This window comes from Corvus kubaryi, unplaced genomic scaffold, assembly GCF_017639235.1.
Source record: "Corvus kubaryi isolate FWS band 111438036 unplaced genomic scaffold, C.kubaryi_AGA036_p1.0 37385, whole genome shotgun sequence".
NCBI classification, from domain to species: domain Eukaryota; kingdom Metazoa; phylum Chordata; class Aves; order Passeriformes; family Corvidae; genus Corvus; species Corvus kubaryi.
Genome location: NW_024581127.1, coordinates 30,475,688 through 30,499,137, shown reverse-complemented (window position 1 = coordinate 30,499,137; position 23,450 = coordinate 30,475,688). Strand labels below are relative to the sequence as shown.

At 41.1% G+C, this 23,450-nt stretch overlaps 1 protein-coding gene across 3 annotated transcripts in view; it reads right to left on the bottom strand.

The window, feature by feature from the left end:
- Window positions 1–21,850, bottom strand: part of KHDRBS3 (KH RNA binding domain containing, signal transduction associated 3) — a 91,924-nt gene extending 70,074 nt beyond the window's left edge. For 2 of the 3 annotated variants that reach the window (XM_042035915.1, XM_042035916.1), the window contains exon 1: window positions 21,335–21,850. In XM_042035915.1, the coding sequence (XP_041891849.1) occupies window positions 21,335–21,422 (88 nt within the window). In that variant the 5' untranslated portion in view covers window positions 21,423–21,850. The remainder of the gene's footprint in view (window positions 1–21,334) is intronic. The other variant, XM_042035917.1, reaches the window with a different exon arrangement.
- Between the last annotated feature and the right edge of the window lie 1,600 nt (window positions 21,851–23,450).

Here is a 23,450-nt window from a genome sequence, read left to right as displayed (position 1 = left end):
TTTTATTGAATTTCTAAGTAAACACCAAAATTTAGACTGACTCAGTCAAGCATGTCATACAACATATACTGAAGCATAGCCCAATAGCAATAGTATTTATCAGTGAATTCTCAAGACTTCACAGTTGACTTAGAAAAATCACACCCTCCTCAATTCAGAAAGCTCTTACATCGAACTGAAGCCTAAGTATCTTTACATACTTTCCCAGTCCTTTTAGTTCTTGAAAAATCCCTGCTATTGACCATTTCTGGAGACAGAACACTGAGCTGGATGGCCATCTCCTCTGACAGCATGATTCCTTTTGGCTTCACATCAGAAAAAATCAAAGTGATGGTAGTACATAAAACAGACCTTGATTTATTAGTTTGCATTTTATCAAGACCCTGTTTAAGGAACACATTCAAGCTTTGGTAAGCAACAAGCTCCCAGTGGAAAAAGGGGACTCCAAGTCAGCTGTAGCAGAATTTCAGAAAAAAAAGTAGTTTTTCCTTAACGGACAAAAAACTGACAATATCAGCATTCCATACTGTTTATTTTAAAATTTTCACTGTGGCAAAACCCATAATTTATCTCAGAAGACACATTTTAAGAATACCTATTCTTAAAAAAAAAAAAAAATTACAACTTTCCCAATTCTTAAAAAAAAAAATTACAGTTTTCCCAATGGAGCCAAGTCATAGGAAGTCTGCTGTGCCGGATGCTGACTTAATGCCCAGAGTCCTTCCATGAGTTGTGTAAATCCAGAGTACATTAACACAGGATGGTGAACCCAATTACAAGTCTGGTTTTGATTAAACTGATGAGAGCTTAATCTCATTATTGTTGTAGTAAAATGGTGTTGATTCTGCTTCAGATTATACAATTTTTACCCTGGATTCCTTTATTCCCTGTCCTACTAGGGAATGATTAAAAGTTCTTTGAATCAGCACCTCTCCAACCAATATTTCTCATCTTTTGAGCTGAAAACAGTACTGCACAGCATGAACTCGAACTAGAATCACCACACTAAGGTTTTAATACATTTCAAAAGGCTTGCTGAAATAAACCCCACAGATTTCCTCACAACAGCCTCTGAGAGATCTACTACTCACTCCCTGTTCTCTTGATCAGCATGAAGCTGGACAACCCTCCCAATTTTTGCACTAAACAGAAGAGGCAACCTTAGCCTCCTACTTTTGAGTATCTTAAAACATGTCTAGCATAGTCTAGTTTGCTTCAAAGCAATTTCTCTGTGTAGACATTCACAAAAAAATGCAGAATTTCCCAATTTCCACTGTATGTAGCATCCCAATCTCCCAGAAACACACACAATTAAGTTCAGCAACTAAACATTTTCTGATATGAGTAAATGCTTAGACAAATATCCCCTTTTCGACCCTCCAAGATATTTCCAAAGTAAATACTAATTAGTGTATCTTTATTAGAAAAAAAAAGGCAAATTAGAGAACTAAAGTAATCAAGCAAACAAAAACAGCGTCAAAATATTTAAAATAAGGAAACTAAATATATGTGGAATGGCAACATTTAGACTCATCATGAATGGGTCTAAAACACAAATAAAAAATGCAACAGAATTTTCAATTTTTAATGCTGCTGCTCTATTACTGCACCCAACTCCATTCCTTTAAGAACCTCAGAAAACTTCACCTACCCTCCTTAGCCAACATTTTAATCCTTTAAAAAGTCTTTTTAAAAATCACAAGTTTTGCATCCATAATACGTCCTAATTCTGAGCTGGCATAGAAAGTAAAGCATTAAGAAAGTGAATTGTGCATAAAAAACCACAGTAATTTGTTTCAACTAATGTGCATTATTACAATAGTTGAATTCCGAATAACTGTCTTTCACATGCCACCTTAATTTTGTAAAAGCAACTGACAATGAATCTCATTTCAATTTACAATAAAATAAGCAGTTCATGCTAGAATGATGTCTACAACATTCAGAATCCTCAAATTAATAATAATATCCCTGTTGCAGGACTCAAACCAATCTGTATTTAAATTGCATTCACAGGCATTATTAGTTCTATTTTACAGTCTAAGTACTACTGTCTGCACTGACATGAAAACACATTTCAGTCACCAATATGACAAATATTTTGAATGGGCTTTTTTATCTAAGCAATTAAAAACTGATTGAACACCCATTACCTTCACATCAAAAATGACTCCACTAAAATTTGTTTAGACTGATTAATACTAGCAGTAATACAGGAAGTACCACAGTAGGAACTGTCAAAATCACGTATAAGGTATTAATAGATGTTTAGTCAGTCTTGCCCTGGAAGAAAACAAGATGTAGACATAGACTTAGACATAGTCCCATATACCCAACCTACTTCACTGAAAATTATTTATCTCATTGTGAAGATAACTTATAACAAAATGCTAAAATCAGCTGAATGATGTACCTATTGCTTACAGCTTTCTTTAGGCATGAATATTTTTAAATTAGCAACGTCAGGCATCCACTAACCACAAAAAGTCAACTCATTTGTTCTGTTACTTAAAAATAAAATCCAGTATACAGAGCATCTTACACTACTAGGAGCATATGACTCAGGCAAAATGAAGTTAATATTCTCTATCAAGAGTCCTTTACAAGCAGCTGTTCCACCTTTTTCATTTATGCAAACACACACAGCCAGGTAGCTCTTACAAAAGATTTCACTTGACATTTTGGTGAGTCATCAGGAAGGGTCTATAATCTTTCTTCCTTATCATGTACATAGCACTGCATAGTACTACAAACTTTCTATGGCTCCTTTGACAACTTTCACAAGAAAAAGCACAAGTCAGATCTCAATCGAAAAATGGATACAACCTACAGTTCTTAATATACAAATGTTACATTTTAAACCATTGCCACGGTAAAGAAGTAGCCATAGCACATTCAGCTGTTGACCCTTAAAACAGACAGACTTGAGCACTATTAAAGACCACACTTTAAGGCACTGGCAAAGACTGCAGTCTAAAAATCGGCCAGCAGATTGAAACAAACCATATTTAATACTGGAAGATAGCTGTGCTAACAAAACACATCGCTGTGTTTTGTATAATTGATAGTTACACAAATACGTGTACAGCTGTTTACTTAGCATTATGCATGATTTATGTAGCCATCAGCAAGACAAAGTAGTGTTATCTTCTACTTCTCTAAAAATCATTTTTAGGCAACTAGAGCTTTGCCAGCACCCTCCATTCCACTAACAGAAGGCCAGGGTAGAGCCTCACAGTCTGGCAATCCTTAATTCAGTAATGTGTCATATCCCACTGATAAATACCAATAAAACACAACTAACACCTTCTGTAAGTCGCAATTTACTTGAAATCATCACTAAAGCAGAAGTTTCAGGAAACATCCACACATACTGAGGGAGCTGGCTGATGTCATCGACAGGCCACTGTTTTGTAAGGTCATGGTCATCAGGAAACATCACTGATGACTGAGGCAAAGCAAATATCAGTCCTATCTTCAAGAGCAGGGAGGAGGATCTGGGGCATCACAGGATGGTAAAACTCACCATGATCTCTTGGAAGGCGATATAGTAAACACCTTTTCCAGGCATAGAAGGACAAGATGAGAGCAGTCCGAACAAATTTATGGCAGGGAAGTCACACTGTACTAAACAGAGCCATCAACAATATGAGATGAGACAAGAACTGATGTGTCCACCCCATCTGAAGAAGGGTTTTTGATAAGCCTCCCACACCATCCTCATGTAGACTGATGAGGCACAGGATAGAGACATGGACCATGAGGAGGACTGAAAACTGACCTGCCTGGCTCAAAGGGTTCTGTCAGTGGCATCACAACCAGGCCAGCCAGGGGCCAGACATCAGTGGAACACTCAATGATGTTTAACATCTTCATCAATGTCCTGGCTGACGGCACAGAGAGCAGTTTAAGCAGGTTCACACATAACAGAAAACTGGGAGCAATTCAAATACCAGAGGGTTGTGATGACACTCAGAAGTACCTCAAAGAGGTGGAGGAATGGGCTGACAGCAGTCTCATGCAGTTCAAAGGGAAGTGCTAAGTCCTGTGCCTGTGGAGGAATAACCTCATAAAAGAGAACAGCCTGGAAATGAAACAGCCAGAAAGCAGCTTTGCAGAACAGGACCTGAAGCTCAAACAGGCTGAACATCAGCCAGGAAGGTGCACTTGCAAAGGCCACCAGCACCTGGGCTGCACCAGAACAGCACTGCCAGCACTTTGGTGATGCTTCCTCTCAGCACTCATGCAAGTTTCAGCAAGCATCTTGATTTCTGCTGTTTTGCTGAAGAGTTTTGAAATTACTTTTTTTAAGAAAAGATTTGTTCCATCTTTGGTACTTTTAAAAAAATACTAGTTCTTAAAAATTCTTCCCCCAGCCCAAGATTTATTTGTCATGAAATACGGGAGCAGAGAAAGCCATGATTTGTTACCTGAAAGCATGCTAGAAATTAATGTTATTCATTCATCATAGGAATGCTAAGACAATCCAGAGAAACAGATATAGACAGACCCAGGGTACAGTAGTCTTCTGTTTTCTCTTTCCATTGTCCCACCATTACCCTACTCTGCATGGCTGACAACGCACACAGCAGGCAGCTCTTCCCACTGCTTCCCAGAACACCACATTGTCCAAAATGCTTTTTCTGTCCAATAAAAACTTGTCATTGTCCATATTTCACACAGAGTTAGGGAAAGATGAAGCTACTGCAAGTATCTATAACGTTTCTAAATTCTTATACTTAATTCAGTGAAATTCAGAGTTAGCAACAGACACTGCTATGACTTAAACTCATACCCACTGATCCTACATAACCTCTACCAAGAAGTATAACCTCAATCTTACTCCAGAACTGATAAAAACATCTATACATTCTGTGGCATTGCACTGATCAAATGAACTAGGAAAGTGAATGTAATCACTGCTTAGAGCCTCTAAAAGATCAGCCACTGAAAACAGTATATGCTTCATTCATAATCTCGTTTCAATCCACTGTTCATAATTTTCTCATCTTGCTGATTTTAACACAAGCCTCCTCGTCCTTTGATGTAAATTTCTCAGAATCCTGAGACTTCCATGTCTGAAACTTTGTTTACTAAAGCACAAACTATTGATGTGCAATTAAGGTGTGAAAAGGTAATATTGTACAGAAAGAACACAAAACCACAAAAACAGGTGGATGTCCCAGGTCATAACATGGATGGGTTGTCCATTAATCTGTAAAACAAAAAAAAAAAATCACAAATCTAAAAAAATGCTTTCAGAATATTTATGAAGAAGGTAACAACCTAAAGCACTTGTGCATTCTGATCTACAGATGTAGAAAACAAACATATAGATATTAGTTGGCACATGTAAAAGAAAAGGGACTAATTCCAGCACACCATCCTGGATTAGGTTAACACAACCCTAATCTCTAATCCTCTAATCTCAAAACCAGGTTGGATGGGCTTTGAGAAAGCTGGTCCTGTGGAAGGTGTCCCAGCCCACAGCAGGGGGGGGTCAGAACTACAGAACTAGATGACCTTTAAGGTCCTTCCAACCCAAACCACTTCATGATCTCTTCAGAAGGCCATCATTGGCACTGCCGGAAGATAAAAGAGGCAAAGCACCACTTTTGACAAAACTATTGTGGGCAGTACTTTGGTTTTTCGTCACCCATTACAATCCTTGGTTGCAGTAATGTACCTTGGCAGGGAAAATATACAGAGGCAGCTTGTATATCTACTGTCCTATGGGAAAGTGCAGCTTAAAGAAATTTGTATGGTAATTTTATGTATGAGCTTCAACATAAATTGGATCTTAAAAACCTTTAGCATCCAAGTCAAAAATTAACTAGCAGAGGGATAACATTAATTACAATCCCTTCCACATGCTCAATAGCAGGTGAATCCAAATTATCTTCTGTGTATGAAGACACATATTACACAGAATTAATGCATATTGCTACAACATTCAATTTTTTTTTCCAAATATGATGCTGTTAAACTTATTCCCATGAAATTAGTTGCATCACTTCACAAACTGTAGACCCAGATCAGACTTCCCTAGAAGTGTTATAAAACTTGAAAGCCCAGCTTATGGACTCCTTCCAGCTGCAACTCACAAGGAAAGGACCAAACATCTTTCAACAGACCAGCTTCTGCAGGAGAGCAGCCACATCTACAGCTGCAATAGACCTCTGCTCTGTTAGACCATGTGCCTGTCCACGTAGCACCTTCCCTGAGGAAGGTAATCTTCCAACCTTCATGGCATCTCTCGAAGAAAGGTTTTTTTCTTAAGTTAGTATTTCTAGCATTCACCTAATAGAACACTACTCATCTTTCCAAACTTAAAAAAAATGAAACAGACCAGGTTCTATACCTGCATAAATATGTGAAGCAACTACCAAATTATACCAGTAAGCTTTTGCTGAAACACACCTTACAAAGCTAAAATATACTACAGGTTTAGCAGCATTTATGGTATGGTTTTACTTGCCATAAGAAACAACTCTGACTCAAAACCTTTCTCTAAAGAAAGTATCTTCATGTTTACCTGAAACAGAACTAAGGAGTTCCTGCTGAGTAAGTTATACTTTGGGTTAGTAAATTTGTTTACAAAAAGCATCTTTCTTCAGTAAAAAGTATTTTTAAATGTCCAAGTTTCTTTCCAACAGACATGGTTATGGTATAGCTGTAAGAAGCAGGAAAACAGCATGTTCTGTGCAACCACTCAGCAGTCAAGATATTTCAAATTCATTTCTCTTACTAATTTGTTTTGAAGACAGTTTAAAATCAAATGCATACATAGAAATTGAAAATGTGATGCCTGAGTTTTACTGCAACCACATTATGTCATGTAGTTATGTGATGAATTAACTTTAGACATGTTACTGTTTTAGTTTTAATCCAGCTAATTTCAAAATGCCAACTTTCACTGAACACAACTTTTTCCCAGTGACGGACTGCGTGTCTGTTATGAACTTTCTTAGGGGAGTAATCCCTACATTCAATAGTTTAAATAGCAGATTTCAGTACATTTCTACAGATTATATACAGAAAATCAACTACTACGAAGTGTCACAGGCACAAGGCAGCTGACACATTTAAGTGCAGTGGAACAATTCACAGCCAAGGGAAGTTCACCTACATTTAAGGTGAGACACCAAAAACAAAAGTGGTCATATTTATAACAGTAGTGCTGGGAACCTGCAGAAGCTCCTTCTAACCAGACACCTGCCCTGCCTGTCCCCACCTGCCTTCACAGCCCCATATATTCAAGTTTCTGCTCCTTCATCACTTCTGTCTGCCAAGAAACAGTAAGAAAAGTGCCAATGCAAACTACCTGAGGTGCCATTACTTCTTGATTCAGTGATGTTTAAATTGCTTTTATATGGGAAAGAAAATGTTGATGCTCCACTTTCCAAAATTACAGAATGAAGTTACCTTCTAGCTGTGGCAGAGGACAAAGGCAATGCATTTTAAAAAATACAGCTGCTTTAGAAATTTAGAGTCTGTGTGCCTAAAAGATGAAGGACAGCTGAGATAACAATAACCAATTAATATAGTAGATTTTTCTATTGCTCCTTGCTGCTAGAGAGAAACAAAGCAGAAAAGTGCATTTTGGATAAAGAAGAAACCCAACCAGTCACAATGGATACTTGTGCACCCATAAAGAAGTCTTCCTAAAGAAACTCTCACATGTTACCAAGTTTCAAATCTCACTTCCCCGTCTGGATTCACTGACCTCAGAGCAAGCACAGGAATGACATGTCCAGCTCCACACAGAATAACCACCTAAAAGGCTGGAATGGGTTAATTTGCATACACCCAAGAAATAAAGGTGCTTCACTGATCCGAAAAATCTGACTATGGGCTAATAAATCTGAAAAGAACATTTAACCACAGGGAAGGTAAACTCTTCCTCATGCCGACAGAGAAACACACTCACAAATCCCTCTACCAAATCTGACATATGGTTTTGAAGACCCAATCACCAGTGTGTCACAGAGACAGAAAATACCAGAAATGCTACAATGCGTCTTGGTTGATCATAAATGGAACTACATTCCCAGAGCCACTCTTTTTGCAGGATCCCTTTCTAAGGCAAGACAAAACTAATTTAATAAGTTACTATTCATACTTGCTATAACTGTAACTTAAAAAATACAAACATAACACTAAATTATCAGAAAGAGCTGGGAATGAAGAAAAGCTTTTTTCACTAAATTCATACAGCTTTTACTTTACTCTTGCATAATAACTATCTATTGGCAGTACCCCTTGACAAGAAGCATGAGATTAACTATGTAGCTGGCCAGGAGCATCTATTCTCTTTAATCTATTTTTCTGAAGGGGCCATCTGCTCTCACTTCTTCATTTTGTGGCTTAGCTTGAAATTGCTTTCACTATTCTGTTAGTATTTCAATTAGGTACATGTAAAAAATTTCTCTCATGTCAGGATGGTTGTCTTGAGAATGAAATAGTGTATGGGGAAAAAGGGTTATTATCAAAAACTGATTGACTATAATTGATACAGCTCAAACAGCTGATTAGTCATCAATAAAATGAAAGAAAAATAATGCTAACATTTGTTTTATTACAGCATAGCTTGACATCCATTACTAACAGTATGCACAGCCATGTTTAAGGTACTAAACCAGAATAAAGGAACTATGCTTGCTTTCTGTGTTCCCTACACTCAGCTCTTTTCCGATGACTCTGCAGAAAAGCTTCAAATCTCAGCTTTGATAACAGCAACAAAACCTTCCAAATGAGGAGCCAAAAAATACCTCAAACAGATGCTGACAAGACATACCTACAAGATGAGCATCATTTGCACAGACTCAGAAATCATGAATAGTTACTGCTGAAAAAATTTATTGAAACACAAGCTACAGCATTGAGCTCTAGTCAGTTACTACTCCAGTGCAATAGTATAAAATATTCTGAAAGGACTTTAAAGAATTAAGCCTACAGTTTTACCTTATACTTTATCCAAGTGAGAAAGAAACTTTGGATTCAATTATTTCTTATCCATTTCACTGCTTTCCATAGAAAAAGGACCAAGCAGGAGGCTATCCAGAAAGCTGAGTACTTTAGCTATTGCCCAGATTTATAAGTAAATAAATACTCAGCATCAACCTCATGCAAGGCATCATAGCAGGCAGCCTTCGCCCAGGCAGTCATTGGAAGCTTTGGTCATTGCTTTGAACACATGAACAGGAATAAGGGATTGGTGCCTTCAGGACCTACAACCTACTCAGAGGCAGAAAATACATTATGTTAGCACAATGCTCAGCACACCACTGAAGTCTAAAGAAACTATGATCTACCAGTTAAGAAAGCAAATCACATCTGTTTTCCACTGTCAGGGCATTAATCTAAAAGATAATTTGCCTAGAGTTCTTTATAGAGCTGATCCCACATCCAGCTACTTTCCACTTATGCCATAATGAAATACACATCAGCATCTTTAATTAACCTTATATTGAACTATGTGAACTATTACTTAGGGTTCCAAACAAGGCCTATTATTTCAGGTCTGCAAACTATATAAGTGCATCTATAAATAAATAATTTATAAATAACATTATGGTAATTTCCCTGTACTCTCCATTTAATCAGCTGATAATAAAGGAATATTCAAAGCTTGAAGTTTAAAAGTCTGGGAAAGTTTCTTTTAAATTTTCATCCAACATTATCAAATTTGACTGACAGAAGTCTGACTAGTACAAGCATACATGAAGAAAAGACCACAGGCCAAAGCTACTTCAGGTCATGGAAGGGTTTGGAGTGGAAGCAACCTTAAAGATCATCCAGTTCCATACCCCCTGCCATGGGCAGGGACATCTTCCCCTAGACCAGGTTGCTCCAAACCCCATCCAACCTGATCTTGAACACTCCAAGAATGGGGCTTCCACAGCTTCTCTGGGCAACCTATGGCAGTGCCTCAGCACACTCACAGAGAATTTCTTCCTAATGTCTAATCTAAATTTCTCCTCTTAGTTTAAAATCATCCCCGTGTATGATACGGTGTCATCCTCGATATACAAAGTGTGGGGCAGACAGAAGAGGTGGACATTCAGAGCGGGAGAAAGAAGGAAGGGGGAGGATGCTCAAAGTAGAGGCGTTTGTCTCCCTGAGCCACAATCAGGCGAGATGGAATCCTGCCTTGCTGGAGACAGCTGAACATCTGCCAGCTCATGGGAAGTGGTGAACAGATTCCTTGTTTTCCTTTGCTTGTGTGCACAGCTTTTACCTTGCTTATCAAAGTGTTCTATCTTAAACCGGAGTTTTGTAGTTTTTACGCTTCCGATTCCCTCCCCCATCCCCTCGCGGGGGAGGGAGCGAGCGGCTACGGGGGCTGAGCTGCGGGCTGGGGTTACAGCAGGACAGGGACACACCTGTGCCTGGAGACGCAGAACAGACGGAACACATCTGGCTGCGAGAGCTGCTGTGACAGGCGAACACCGATGGCACCCAGCACCCGCATGTGCCCGCGCGGCCCTGATTCCGCTCTCCCGAGGGGCTGACAGTCGCTCCCGGCGGACTCACAACGTTCCCAGGAGCCCTATCCCGACGGTCCCAGATCCCGGCTCCCCCAGGGGCTCAGACCCGATCCTGGGAGCCCCAATCCCGATGCTCCCACGGGGATGACACCCGATCCCGATCCCCGCTCTCCCGCGGGGAGATCCCGGGAGCCCCGGTCCCGGCTCTCCCGATACGCTCACACGCGATCCCGGGAGCCCCGGTCCCGGCTCTCCCGGGGGCTCCCACCCGAGCCCGGGAGCCCCGGTCCCGGCTCTCCCGGGGGCCCACACCCGAGCCCGGGAGCCCCGCAGGGCCGGGCCGCTGTCGCCCCCTCCTGGCACCGCGCGGTGCTGCGGCACGGCTTCCGAAGTAATTCCCGAAACGCTCTAAAGCCCTACCGAGACAGCTCCCCCAAAAATGAAACATGCCTAATGCCTTCTCTAACATCTAGTGTCCTAATAATAATTGAGTTGCTTGACAAAGATGCATTCAAAAACGTTCCTGCACAGGCTACATCGTCAGGCTTTCTGCATCACTACATGTAAGATGCTGTATTAGACTCTTGTAGAAAAACCCACTGTGGGAGACTTCCACTCTTTCCAAAGTGCCCATATTATTAGTTCTTAATAGCTCGAGATCCTCAAATTCACAGAGGTCATTAATTCTGTCATGGTTTAACCCCAGCTTGCAGCTGAGCCCCACATAGGTGCTCCCTTCCCCCAGGCATATGTGGGAGAGAATCATCAAGGCAAAATTAAGAAACTTCGTGGATTGAGATAAAGAATGTTTAATAGTATGTAAAGCAAAATCCATGCACCTAAGCAAAGCAAAACAAGGAATTCATTCACCACTTGCCATGCCCAGGCAGGTGCTCAGACATTCCCAGGAAAGCAGAGTTCCATCACACATAATAATGGTGACTTGGGAAAACAAACACAATCACTCCAAACTTCCTCTCTCTCCCTTCTTCACCCCAGCTTTATATGGTGGGCATGATGCCATATGGTCTGGAACATCTCTTGGGTCAGCTGGGGTCAGCTGTCCCAGCTGTGTCTTCTCCCACTCCTTGTTCCAGCCTCAGCCTCCTCATCAGTAGAGTCTCCATGTAAGCTCTGCTAAGCAGTAATGAAAACATCCCTGTGTTATCAACACCGCTTTCATCACAAATCTAAAACACAACCCCACACTGGCTACTAGGAACACAAAAATTAACCCCAGCCAAAAACACCACATCCCCCACAAGCACTTTATATGACTACACTTATATCATTCCCAGCATGTTTCACATAGTGTTAACAGGCTTCTGTGAAGACTCAGGTGCCTGCAGAAACAAAAAGGTCTAAAGAACAGATACAGTAAGCCTTAAAAACATGATAAATCTTTTGTTGTATGCTTTTATACAGTAGGCCAATAAAAACCTAATCATTTTTCCAGACCATGGATACATGGTGTAATAAAAAGGTCAAGGGTATATGATAAGTGAAGAGAATCTTTAAGACCCATTTGAGTAACACAAGACAAATTGGACCCTAAGTCCTTAAGATGTAGTACAAAGATGCTGCACTTCACCTTGCAGACTATCCAGCCTAGGATATTACTGGGATAACTCTAGATAAGGAGCAAGTGTTAACTAGGGCTAAAGGTATCACTGCAGCCTACCTGCTGCGAAGCAGCTTAGCTCCCCCAGACACACCAGGCTTTACATGGAGAAACTGAATCAATCAGTAAGAACAAACTGTTTTGCTTTGAGAAACACCTCCAACTACCACAAAGATTTTGGGGAACCCTTTTAAGGAAGGCAGAAAACTGATCTGTGACGAAGTTTACTCAAAATTAGGACTTCTTCAGCCTAAAGTAACAGACTAGAAGTGGTCATGAAGCAGTTTAATACCTAGTGAAGTGCAAAAATATTTTCTGAACTTTCATGACTCTACAAATGGATCAAGAACATCATACCCAAACTGTGTTTCGCTGAGAAAAATTTGCTTTCCTTCAAGCTCAGAAAGGGAGACAGGGGACAGTTAAGCACAATAAAAAGTCAAACAACCAAACAGACATGAGGAACCATAGTCCCTTTCACAAAAGCGAAATTTATCATTTAGCATTAGTCTGGATGGTGGGTAGAGAAGGAAAGGGTGAATTTTTTACCCCATGGAGCTGTATCACTGAAGTCTGCATACAGGGCACCACAGCATTTGTGCCTGGTAGCAGAAGTAAGGCAACAAAAATCTCCTTGACCCTCAGACTCAGATACTGTGGATGTGATTGCAGGGAGCAGAAACTGGGCTGCTGACCAGAGACATCAGGATTGGTACTTGACCACCTCTAGTTAATTAGGACATGGATCAAAATGAACCAGTAATAAAAACCTTTGTCCACTACCAGCAACCAGGAAAGCACACATGAAAGGAAGAATGACATTAAAAGCAGTCCTTCCATTTCTACATCTGAAAACCATCATTTTTATCCCAAAGCAGTGGATAAATTGGCTGAGAACATCTAAAACCTTTTGGTTTCAAACACATCTGCTTCCCAGAGTACTGCTACTGAATAATCTGAGGCAGTAAAAGGCTACAGATATATTCACTCTCCAAGCATTCAACAAATGCAGCAGCAGTTAGAGGAGAAGCAATTTCAATTTATAGAATCACAGAATATCCTGAGTTGGAAGGGATCCACAAGGACTGAAGTCCAGCTCCTGGCCCTGCACAAGATGAGCTCAAGAATCCCACCATGTGGCTGAAAGCATCGTCCAAATGCTCCTTGAGCTGTGTCAAGCTTGGTGCTGTGACCACTTCCCTGGGGAGCCTGTTCCAGTGCTCAAACACCCTCTGGGATTGGATTTGCCAATATCCAATCTAAACCTCCCCTGACACAGCTTTAGGCCATTCCCTTGGCTCCTGTCACTGGTCACCAGAGAGAAGAGATCAGCGCCTGCCCCTCCTCTTCCCCTCACAAGGATGTTGCAGACTGCAATGAGCTCTCCTCAGTCTCTTCTTCTCCAGGCTGAACACACCAAGTGACTTCACCTGCATCTCATAACGCTTCTCCTCCAGACCCTTCATCTTCATAGTCCTCCTTTGGACACCAAAACTCTAAGAGTTTTATATCTTTCTTATATTGTGATTTATATTGTGGTGTCTGAAACCGCACCCAATACTCAAGACATTTTCCTATATTGTCTGTCTTGTCCACATAAAGGCATCTTCCTAAGACTATTCCTATTGAACAATCCTGATGGATTATTAAAGTCAAAGAATATCAGTAAATCCTCAAAGGATTTGCAACTTCAGGTTTTTACTGCCACTGTATTATACCAAGAACAGCACAGCAGCAGTTGTTACATCAAATTTTCTGTTGGATCAAGTACAATGGGTTTACTGAAATGATTTCTAATCTTTTAGGTTTCCAACCACTTTGTCAACAAATTCTTCCTAGAAAATAAAGATCTATAAAAGAACACCTATACAAGCCAAAAAAGTGAAAGATTTACCATCTACAAGAATTAAGCTGACATTTTTTTGCTGCCTTGCAACTTTGTTGAAGTTGAGCTGCTACCTGAAGCCAAAAGTCTGATAAACACATCAAAATAAGAAATGAAAGGCAGCCAGCAAATAGCAACTGGAGATGGAGAATAGAAAGGAAATCCATTTAACTGCCTAGTTTCTTAATAAGTTTACCTTGACAATAAGGTAAAATGCTGAAAAACAACAACACAACATAGAAGAACAATAAGTGATAAACATGACAAAGGTGAGTTCAAGCAAAGGAAAATTTTAAGATAGGATAAGCACACAAAGAATAAAACATGCACTGCTCAGCTGTTGAGGCACAAAAATGCATCAGTCAGTCAAACAGTGCTACCTCTCCAGTTACTGCTCTTTAATTTGTTCCTTGTCATAAACAGCCAACCTACAGGTACTGTACAGCCCAAGTCATTGACACTTCAAAGAGCTCTACAATTTAGCAGAGATCAAATGTCCATAAATGCACCTCATTTTGAATCAAAGATGTCAAGACACTCAAATCTACCAGTCCTTATACTTGGTTTAAGAGTTAATCATCCATTGCTAAAGCACTGTGCATTTTTTCATTTTTACTTCTTGGCCACACATTCCACCATCCCAGTTTCAAGGGCCTCTTAGCACCTTTATTCATCCCTGAAGGCAGTCAGGCTCTCAAATCACAAGCTAAAGATCACTTTCACAAACCAATCAGACTAGCAAGAAGCCTACAGACCATCTCAAGCTTCCAAAGCATTGTATTTCTTTCCATGATTTCCTCAAAGATTAAGACATACAGACTTCTGTATCTAGAATGTCACAAGAAAATTAAATTCCCGAGTCCATATGCCCTTATGGCCTTAGCTTAAGGCCATGAAGATACTCATTTTCTAGCTAGTGTTATACTTGGGGGAAAAAAAAAAAAAAACAAAATCACACTTGGCTAGAAATATATGGCTCTAAAATAATTCCCAGAACTATCACCACCCCTACCCAGTAGCTCCCATGGCACAGGTGAGACTTGCCTTCCCAGGATTCAGGGGCAGACAATCCCACTTTGTGAAGATATTCCACATGCCCAGTATAAAAGCCCTGTTCTTCATCATCTTCTATTTGAAAAAGAGTATTAATAATGTAAACATTAAGCTTGCAAGATTCCTGCAGAGTTCAGCTAAGAACAGTCAGTTAATTCACCATAAAATATTAGGTGTGTCAGTTACCAGGTAATCTATTTAAACATGCTTTTCACTGAACCCTGCTAAATAGTAATTAAAAACTCATGCAGCGCCACACTGAATACTTTACAGAGGCTTTTCAACTCCGAACTTTGATATCCAATTCTTTCAAACAAAAGCACATCCTAAATTCTTTTGTTTCTTAATTATATTTGAAGACAGAGAGGGGAATAAAGTCAGAGGGCAGAAAGGTCATGTACATAAATTTTAAGTACATGCAAGTAAAGTCAAACAAGCCACAGGCCAGAAGAACAGTGCTGTGACCTCCTTTCTGATTCCTCCAGTAAATAAGTACTCAGAAGGTTACAGTTTTAATTTGCATGGCTGGTGTCAAAAAGGATTGAAAGTGACAAACCATGTCAGCCTGCATTTGAAACCTTTAAGTTCGATCTCTCTCATTGACTGCCAAAGTGAGTGCGCAAGTGAATTACGAGTCAGCTTTAGACCAACTGTGATCGCGGTGAGTGGCTCTAGGCTCAGTCAGGCTTCAGAGCAGATGAGCCCAGGGCTGAAGAAAGTATGATTATATTGAGCTGCATTTCACAGAAGCCCTGTTAACATGACTGGAATATCTGATAAATCACTTCCCCAGCCTTTTAAGAGAGCAAGACTGAAATCTAATTTTTAGTTAGCCCTATGACTGTCCCAAAATGGTTTCACTGCAGTAAAAGCAAAGAGCAACTATGACAAAAATGTGAACTTCTGAAGTTTTACCAAATACAGATAGCTGAGATAAGGGACAGACTCTGCTATATCCCTTCTCCCCTCCAAGACTTACTACTTTTCATGCTGCTTTAATAAGACAGAAATAGAACCTAAGTCAGCCTTCCCTGGTTTGATGGTGCAACCATTGTATCATATCCATTCCCAGTACTGCCACTTAAATTTCTCATCACACTTGGCCTGGAAAATATCCAATTCCACCAACATGTTTTTCTTACGCTGCTGTCTTCTAGTAATCAGACTAAAACCAGAATAATTTATTTCTGGTTAACCTCTAAGAACAACAACTAAAAGTGACCTGCTGTCTGAAAAAATATGAGGAGCACAAAATTTACTATATTTAATAGTATGCTCCAAGTAATTTTAAAACGCTGTCAGCTTTCTACAGTTATATCTCATTTTCAAAACACCTATGACCTTCATGAAGTGCTTTGAAATCCTCAAAGAGTAGGACACTTGAAACAATTATTGTTCCTGTGATTGAGACTACAATCGGAAAAAGGAGAGTCTGAGGTTGCACTGATGGAGTACACTTAACACCATCAGAAACTGGGAACAAACAGCACCATGTGTCTGTGCCATGCCATGAAACTTGTCCACACAGGAAAGTGGATGCTTCAGCAGCAAAATGCTTGCTTACATTACAGCATATGTATGTCACTACAAATAATCAACTTTATTTTTGATATATTAAAGAAAAGCACAAAACCCCTGGCATACCTAGATGGATTTATTGGAAGTTGTTTTGGTTTTCTCCGGAATAGAGTTAATTTTCTTCTTAGTGCCTGGTACAGTGCTGTGCTTCAGATTCAGTATGAGAGTTGATAACAGACTGATGTTTCGGCTGTTGCTAAGTAGTGCTTACTCTAAATCAAGGACTTTGCAGTGTCTCATGCTCTGCCGGGGAGCAGGTGCACAAGAAGCCCAGAGGGAGCACGGCCAGGAGAGGTGACCTGAACTGGACAAAGGAATATTCTACACCACAGGATGCATGCCCAGTATATAAACTGGGGGGAGTTGACTCAGAGCTACTGATCGCAGCTCAGGGACAGCCTGGCATCAGTCAGCAGATGAAGAACAACTGTATTTTGCACCACTTATTTCTCTTGGGTTTTATTTGTCTTTTTCCTTTTCAATACAAATATTATATTTTACATTATTTCAGTCATTAAACCCACAGGTAGTACCTTTATTCAATTCCCCCCACATTCTACCGGGGGACAGGAAACAAGTGGCTGCACAGTACCTACCAACCAAGCTGAGCTTAAAGCATGAAAAGTCAGTAATATATATGGAACCCTAATTTATTACTGAACTCCTACTTCAACCATTTTTACAAAGCCATCCCTTACCTGCTGAAAAAAAAAATTAGACCACTAATATCCTCTACAAAGCAGAAAGTGAGTACACTTCCTCACGCTCCATTCTCCTGAAATTTAGGGAGATACTGCTCTGATTATTGAACTCCTAAGCAAAATTTGACACAACAAACAGCAAGCTCCTGCTGATCACTACTAGACATGTGGCTCAGGGAGACCATTCAACACACAGTTAGCACATACAGCCATCTACTGATAGGAAGGCTTGGTATTCCTGTACATCATCTCATTGACATTTTAAAGGAAGCCTTGCCAACTTCTGACATTACCCCAAATCTCAAAGCCACTAAAATGAGCTTGTAAGGAAGAATTCCAGAGCTCCAGTCTGCACAAGAGAGTTGTCTTTCAGCAACGGCAGCAGGACTCATCACCTTCTGACATAAGGATTTCAGCAGCCCTAACTTTCATTACCTACACATTTTATTTTACACAAACCAAGCAACTGCCAAGCACACTTCCATGTCTCCCCTGTTACAAAATGAGTCTGGTATCAACATGTTTTATTTACAGTTAGCTTCTTCCATCTGCAGTTTCACATACTTCATTCAACATTCACTAACCACTCGTCTTGAATCACTACTATAAATATATGTGAAAAAAGGTAACTTTCTCACAGATCTTTCAGTATTTTTAGAGCATCACTCATGAACCAAGTTGTGACAATCAACACTACACTTGCACATTTACCAACATTTACATACAACCACTACTGCAAAGTCAGCCTTCGAAATAAGGCTTGATTTCATGACTAGCATCACTTCCACAGACAGAAATATTTTTCAGATTTTGTATAAAGATGAGCACATGAGAGTTGAAAATAGGAAAAACACAAATACAAATGTATTAAGCTCTTGCTTCTTCACAGAACCTCATCTTTCTCAAGGTTCTTCATTTACAGAACTTACTATAAGCTAATAACTGGACAAAATGTTCCAGTTCCCACTGTCTGGTACCAGCTACAAATTAATCTTATTAGCATGGTCATCTTACTACACATGCAAATAAGTCTGCTTCCAATCTATAACGTGTTTAATGGTTTACAGGCAAAAAAATCCCCTTTTTAGGATGGCTTAATCTTCAGGTATACAAATAAATCTTCTTAATTAGATCAAGCGGATAAAGTCTAGTCTCCTGGAAAAGACTCCCACTGTTCTAAAATTTAAGCAGCAGCTAAATGTTTCAATGACTCTTTAAAACAATATTTAAGCAATGGGTATTGTATTTGTGTCCCAAGGAGACAAAGCATCAAATCCTTGAGCAGAGTTCTCAACAAGAAAAATCAGCACTTACAGGTACTATGCAGGAACATTGAAGGATATTGATATTTGATTTTAGTGCTTTCAAAACAAGGTTTCAAGGCAGAGAAATTTCTGTCATATCTTAATTTAGAAAGACAGGTTAATAATACTGCTCAATAAAGTATTCCTACAGCACCTTAGTTACTTCCACACTGTTCTTTTTTAAATGAAATGTTACCCAGGAACTTGAAGCAGGTCAAGCTCCACTTTTTAAATTTAAAATTATGTAATTTGTGTAAATGTGTAATTATAAGCATAATACGCAAATTTGTCCACTTCCATTTGAAAACTATAATTACCAAATTTCAGAAGTCTAGACCCAGGATTTTCCCTAGAAACCGAATTTCAACATGCCTGGGAATTTGTTAGCAATTTGGCTCTTCTGTCTGAGCAATAAACACACCTGAATTACTTCAGGATCTCAGAAAGATTCTGCTTCATCCATACAACTCTTACAAATTAATCTTGAGTTTCTGAAGAAATCTGGCTGATGTACAGTATTTCAGTTCAAGTAAATACAGATAGCAAATTTAATACTACTAAGACACCAAAATGCTATTACATAATTAAGATGGTTATTTAAAGCACTTAAAACCTCTGCTAAGACATTCTCAGAGACACCAAAAAGAAGCCAAACTTGGAAACCTGTTTCATTCTAAAATTAAAAGACAAACAAATCCAGTTAAAAAAATTAGACAAGCCATTTCATTTGCCTCCAGATGAACTAACATAGAAAATACTCAGTGGACCTGGCACACAAAATCCAAGCCAGAACATTTCCATATATATTTCCAGTAATAATTTCCATTCACTTAAGTGCATAGAATTATTACAATTGAGGAAAAAAACCAACAGCCCCTGATAAAGTTAGTGTCATGGCAGGATAGGTTTGTAAAACACCCCCTCCTGAAGTCACATTTCCTACCTGTATTACACAGTTACTTCATTTTATTTGGCTTTTTGGTGATTCTACAACTAAAGTATCTATTTTACATAGGTATTATACAAATTTCCATTCTCAACTAGAGTTAACCAGTTGGTAAGTCACCCTCAATCTTTCTTTTTCCCATCTCTAACATGTGAAACACTTCACTTTCAAAGTAAACAAAAAAAAATCAAGATACCTACTAGACTACAGAGATTGGATTCACATACTTTTACATTTTTTCACTGACAATGGTTTTTTTGAGCTGAATGTACGCATGCAGATACCATGATGAAAGGCAAAAGTTTCAGTCCTCCAATTTCTCACTCCAATGAGAACCTCAAAAAGTATCAAATTCAAAAAAGCACTATTTTCATAAAAGTCAAAAAGTCAGGTATACTTCCTTTAACACTGTTTACAAAATAGTAAATCACATACTTCTCTAACTCCCTGGAATAATTTACACATGCAAGAAGATTCTTCACTACCTAGAGAGGAACTTCATTATATGCAGCCATCAAGTTGAATTTCTGTAAGTTTTTTTATTTACAGCAAACAGAACAAATAATTGGTCTTTAACATAATTCTCCTTTTCCCATTATCAACAGTGGCATTTTTATGGATTCAAAGTTAGGAAAAATATGCAAAACCTCAACCACCCATGGACATGCAGCTACAACGCACTTGGCATATGCATTCCACAGCTGAAGCTGTGACAGCAACCCCTAACTCCAGAGTATTTCAGACAACAGTAATTCTCCCGATTCTGCAACGGGCATTTGCATCTATTACACATCAAAATCTACAACACATTAGAAGAAGCCACATCAATTTAAACCTGTTCCTGTTATAGGATGTAAAGTACATCAAGCACAGCTTTGTAATCACTGCAATTGAAGCAGAAAATAATTTTAGCTGTCACTGTGTTATATTAAGAGGATCGCTTCATAACTTATTTCACTTCAGCATCCTAAGGACTGGATCAAGCATTTAGCTCTCCAGAGCTGTACTTGAAAGTCACCTGCCAATTATACTGTATCTCCAAATGTACAGTAATTCATACTTTAATTCACACAGAATGACTTTTTTAGCCAGTATTGCATCACTGAAACAAAAAGCCAGCACTTTAAAGCACATCTGACATGACAGATGCAGAAGGGGTGAGAGTAATTTATTAGCTGGAGTTATATAATTGCAAAACAAAATATGCTTTGTGGCTTTTTTAAAGGTTTACTAAAATGTACTGTTGGCTCCTTAATATTTTAGCTGCAGAGCCCAAAGTTTCTCAGGAAGAACATCGGTAGTCGGCTCATTCTTAAGAAGGCTCACGCACATGTAAACAATCGGTTGTTCATTGTTCAGAAACGGGGTACAACACAAGACCTTCTGGGGTTTTAAATGACGCGCAGCCCGAGCAGAGGACAGCAGACCCAGCGGTCCTACACGGCCATTCAACTCGGAATAATCTGTAACTCGAGCAGAGAGCGATGGCAGAGAAAACACCGATGGAAGAGGAGCAATGAGAGAAGGCATCCAGCGTGCGCGGCTGCCCGGGGCGATGCTGCCCGGCAGAGAAAGGGGAAGGCGCCGGGCGCCGACAAACACCGACAGCCTGAGAACAACAAACCCCTCCAAGCGGTGCAGTGGGAGGGGTGAACCTCCGGCTGAGCACCCTCGGTGGCCGCCGCTCACTCCGGCCGGACCCCACCGCGGGATGAGGCGACCCCGCTCCGCCCCGCCGTGCCCCGCCGCCCCTCACCTTGGTTGACCAGCCGCAAGGCGTGGGTGAAGGACGGGTCCAGCGAGTCCTTCTCCGCCATCAGCTCGGGCAGGTACTTCTCGTCCATGGCAGCGGCCCGGAGCGGCAACGGAGCCGGGGTGCCGGGCGCACCCGCGGGGAAGGAGCGGGTCCGAGTCCCAGGCGGCGGTAAATCCTCGGAGGCAGCGCTTCCCCCTGGCCGCCTCCCGCCCGGGGCTGCGGGGACGCATCCAGAAGGAAGCGCCGCAAGCCCCCGGCCAGGAGCGGGGAGAAAAGGGGCGCGGGCCGGGGAGACACCCCCTCTCAGCGGGGAAGGGGCGCTGAGAAATCACTCTGCGGAGGCGCACAAGGAGGAAAGGGGGAAGAGAGGCGTCCCGGGAGCCGCTGACCCAGGCAGGACGGCGGCCCCGCACACAATAAAAGGGGAACCGTAAGGCGGTGGCGGCGGGCGCGGCGCACAGACCCGCAGCACGCACAAGCCCCGCGGCGACGCTGCGCCGACTGAGCGGGGGAGCTGCGCCGCGCCAGGCTCATATACGGGCCTTAGAGCCCGCCCCGCCGGCGCTTAGCCCCGCCCAGGAGCCATGCCCCACCCCGACCCCTGCCAATGGGCGGGGACAGCAGAGCTCCCCTAGCGCCGCGCCCTTGCCAAAGTGAAGGCTCCTATTGGATGGCGTGGCCTGTCAGTCAGTGCGGATCGCAGCTTCTCATTGGTGGGTGCTGCTGGCCCCGCCTCCCCGCGGTCGGTGCGGGGCCGGTCTGAGGGAGCGCTCCCAGAGCGGCTCTGTGCCGGCAGCGGAGTGGGAGCCGCGCTGAGTTCGGGCCAGCGAGGATCGTAGACCCCCCCCCCCCCCCCCCCCCCCCCAGCGACCCTTCCGACACACGATTCCCTTCGGGGCCTTCCCCGGGGTGTAGGATCTGTGAGAGGGGTTGGAGATCCAGGACGGCGTCCTCTTCGTCCCTGTCAGACCTTGCGGAGAAAGACAAGTACTGTGTTGAAAGGAGTGCAAAGGGGATTTTTTTTTTTTCCACTGCCCCAAACAGCGGTATCCTCTATCCCGCGTTCTGTACTTGCACCTCTAGTAATACAAGCCACTTCATAAATACCAGTCAGAAAACCATATTTCTGATGAGTTGCCCTGATGTGCGGCTGTAAGTGGATTTGGGGTTCACCCTGTTCTAAAACAGGAAAGAGAAGCAAAGTTTAGAAGACCTTGCTCTAGCCTATTTTCCTATTTTTTCAGGGGATGCATTTGTTATATTAGATCATGATTCACTCCGATATTTAGCTTTGAGACTTTACATCGGTTCCTTATTCGTCCTTAGGTGTCTCATCAATGAATCTTGGGTGACAAAAGCCCGGAGGAAGCCAGACCAGCTCTTCTCTGTCACAGAGCACAAGGGCAAAGTAGAGGAAAATTACTAAATCACTGAAGCCGAACACATAAAGTAGCATTTTAAATCAACATTTACTGGAAAATCCAGTAAGAAACTTTGATGATCTAGACTTAAAAGGCCACTGAAAACACTCTTCTATCTGTAAATTGAACAGCCATACATTTACTTTTGTATTAGGAAAAAAAAAAAACAAACCTGCAACGTATCTTACTGATATCCTTGCAATACAGGGAGGAAAAAAGCTCTGAAAAGGTAAACCAGCATGAGAAATGCTCACTCAAAGCCTGGAAGCAGAGGTTAAGGCTCCCTTCTCAGAACTGCAAGTGCTCTTTCACCCTGAAAACCAAAAGACCATATTTTAAGGTATCTTACTCCTTGTTGTATTTCACAGATTGCAATATCCCATGAAACAATGCCTGGTATGCTACAACATGAAACATACTCGATGTACACTCTCTGTACAACCATTCCAAATAAATCTTGATCCAGAATGAGCAGAAACAAATTTGCAAAGTTCTATTTAAAAAATTCTCTTGCATGACATCAAGCTTGATGGATACAACTAAAGCATACAAGCAGCTGGAAGAAGTTGAATTAAAAACAAATGTTTTTTTCAACCTTCCATATACATCTTCTATATAAAAGTACTGAAATGCAGCCATCTGTTGTGAAACAGGCAGGCACATACAACTCTGACACAGAACAATGTGTAGGAGTG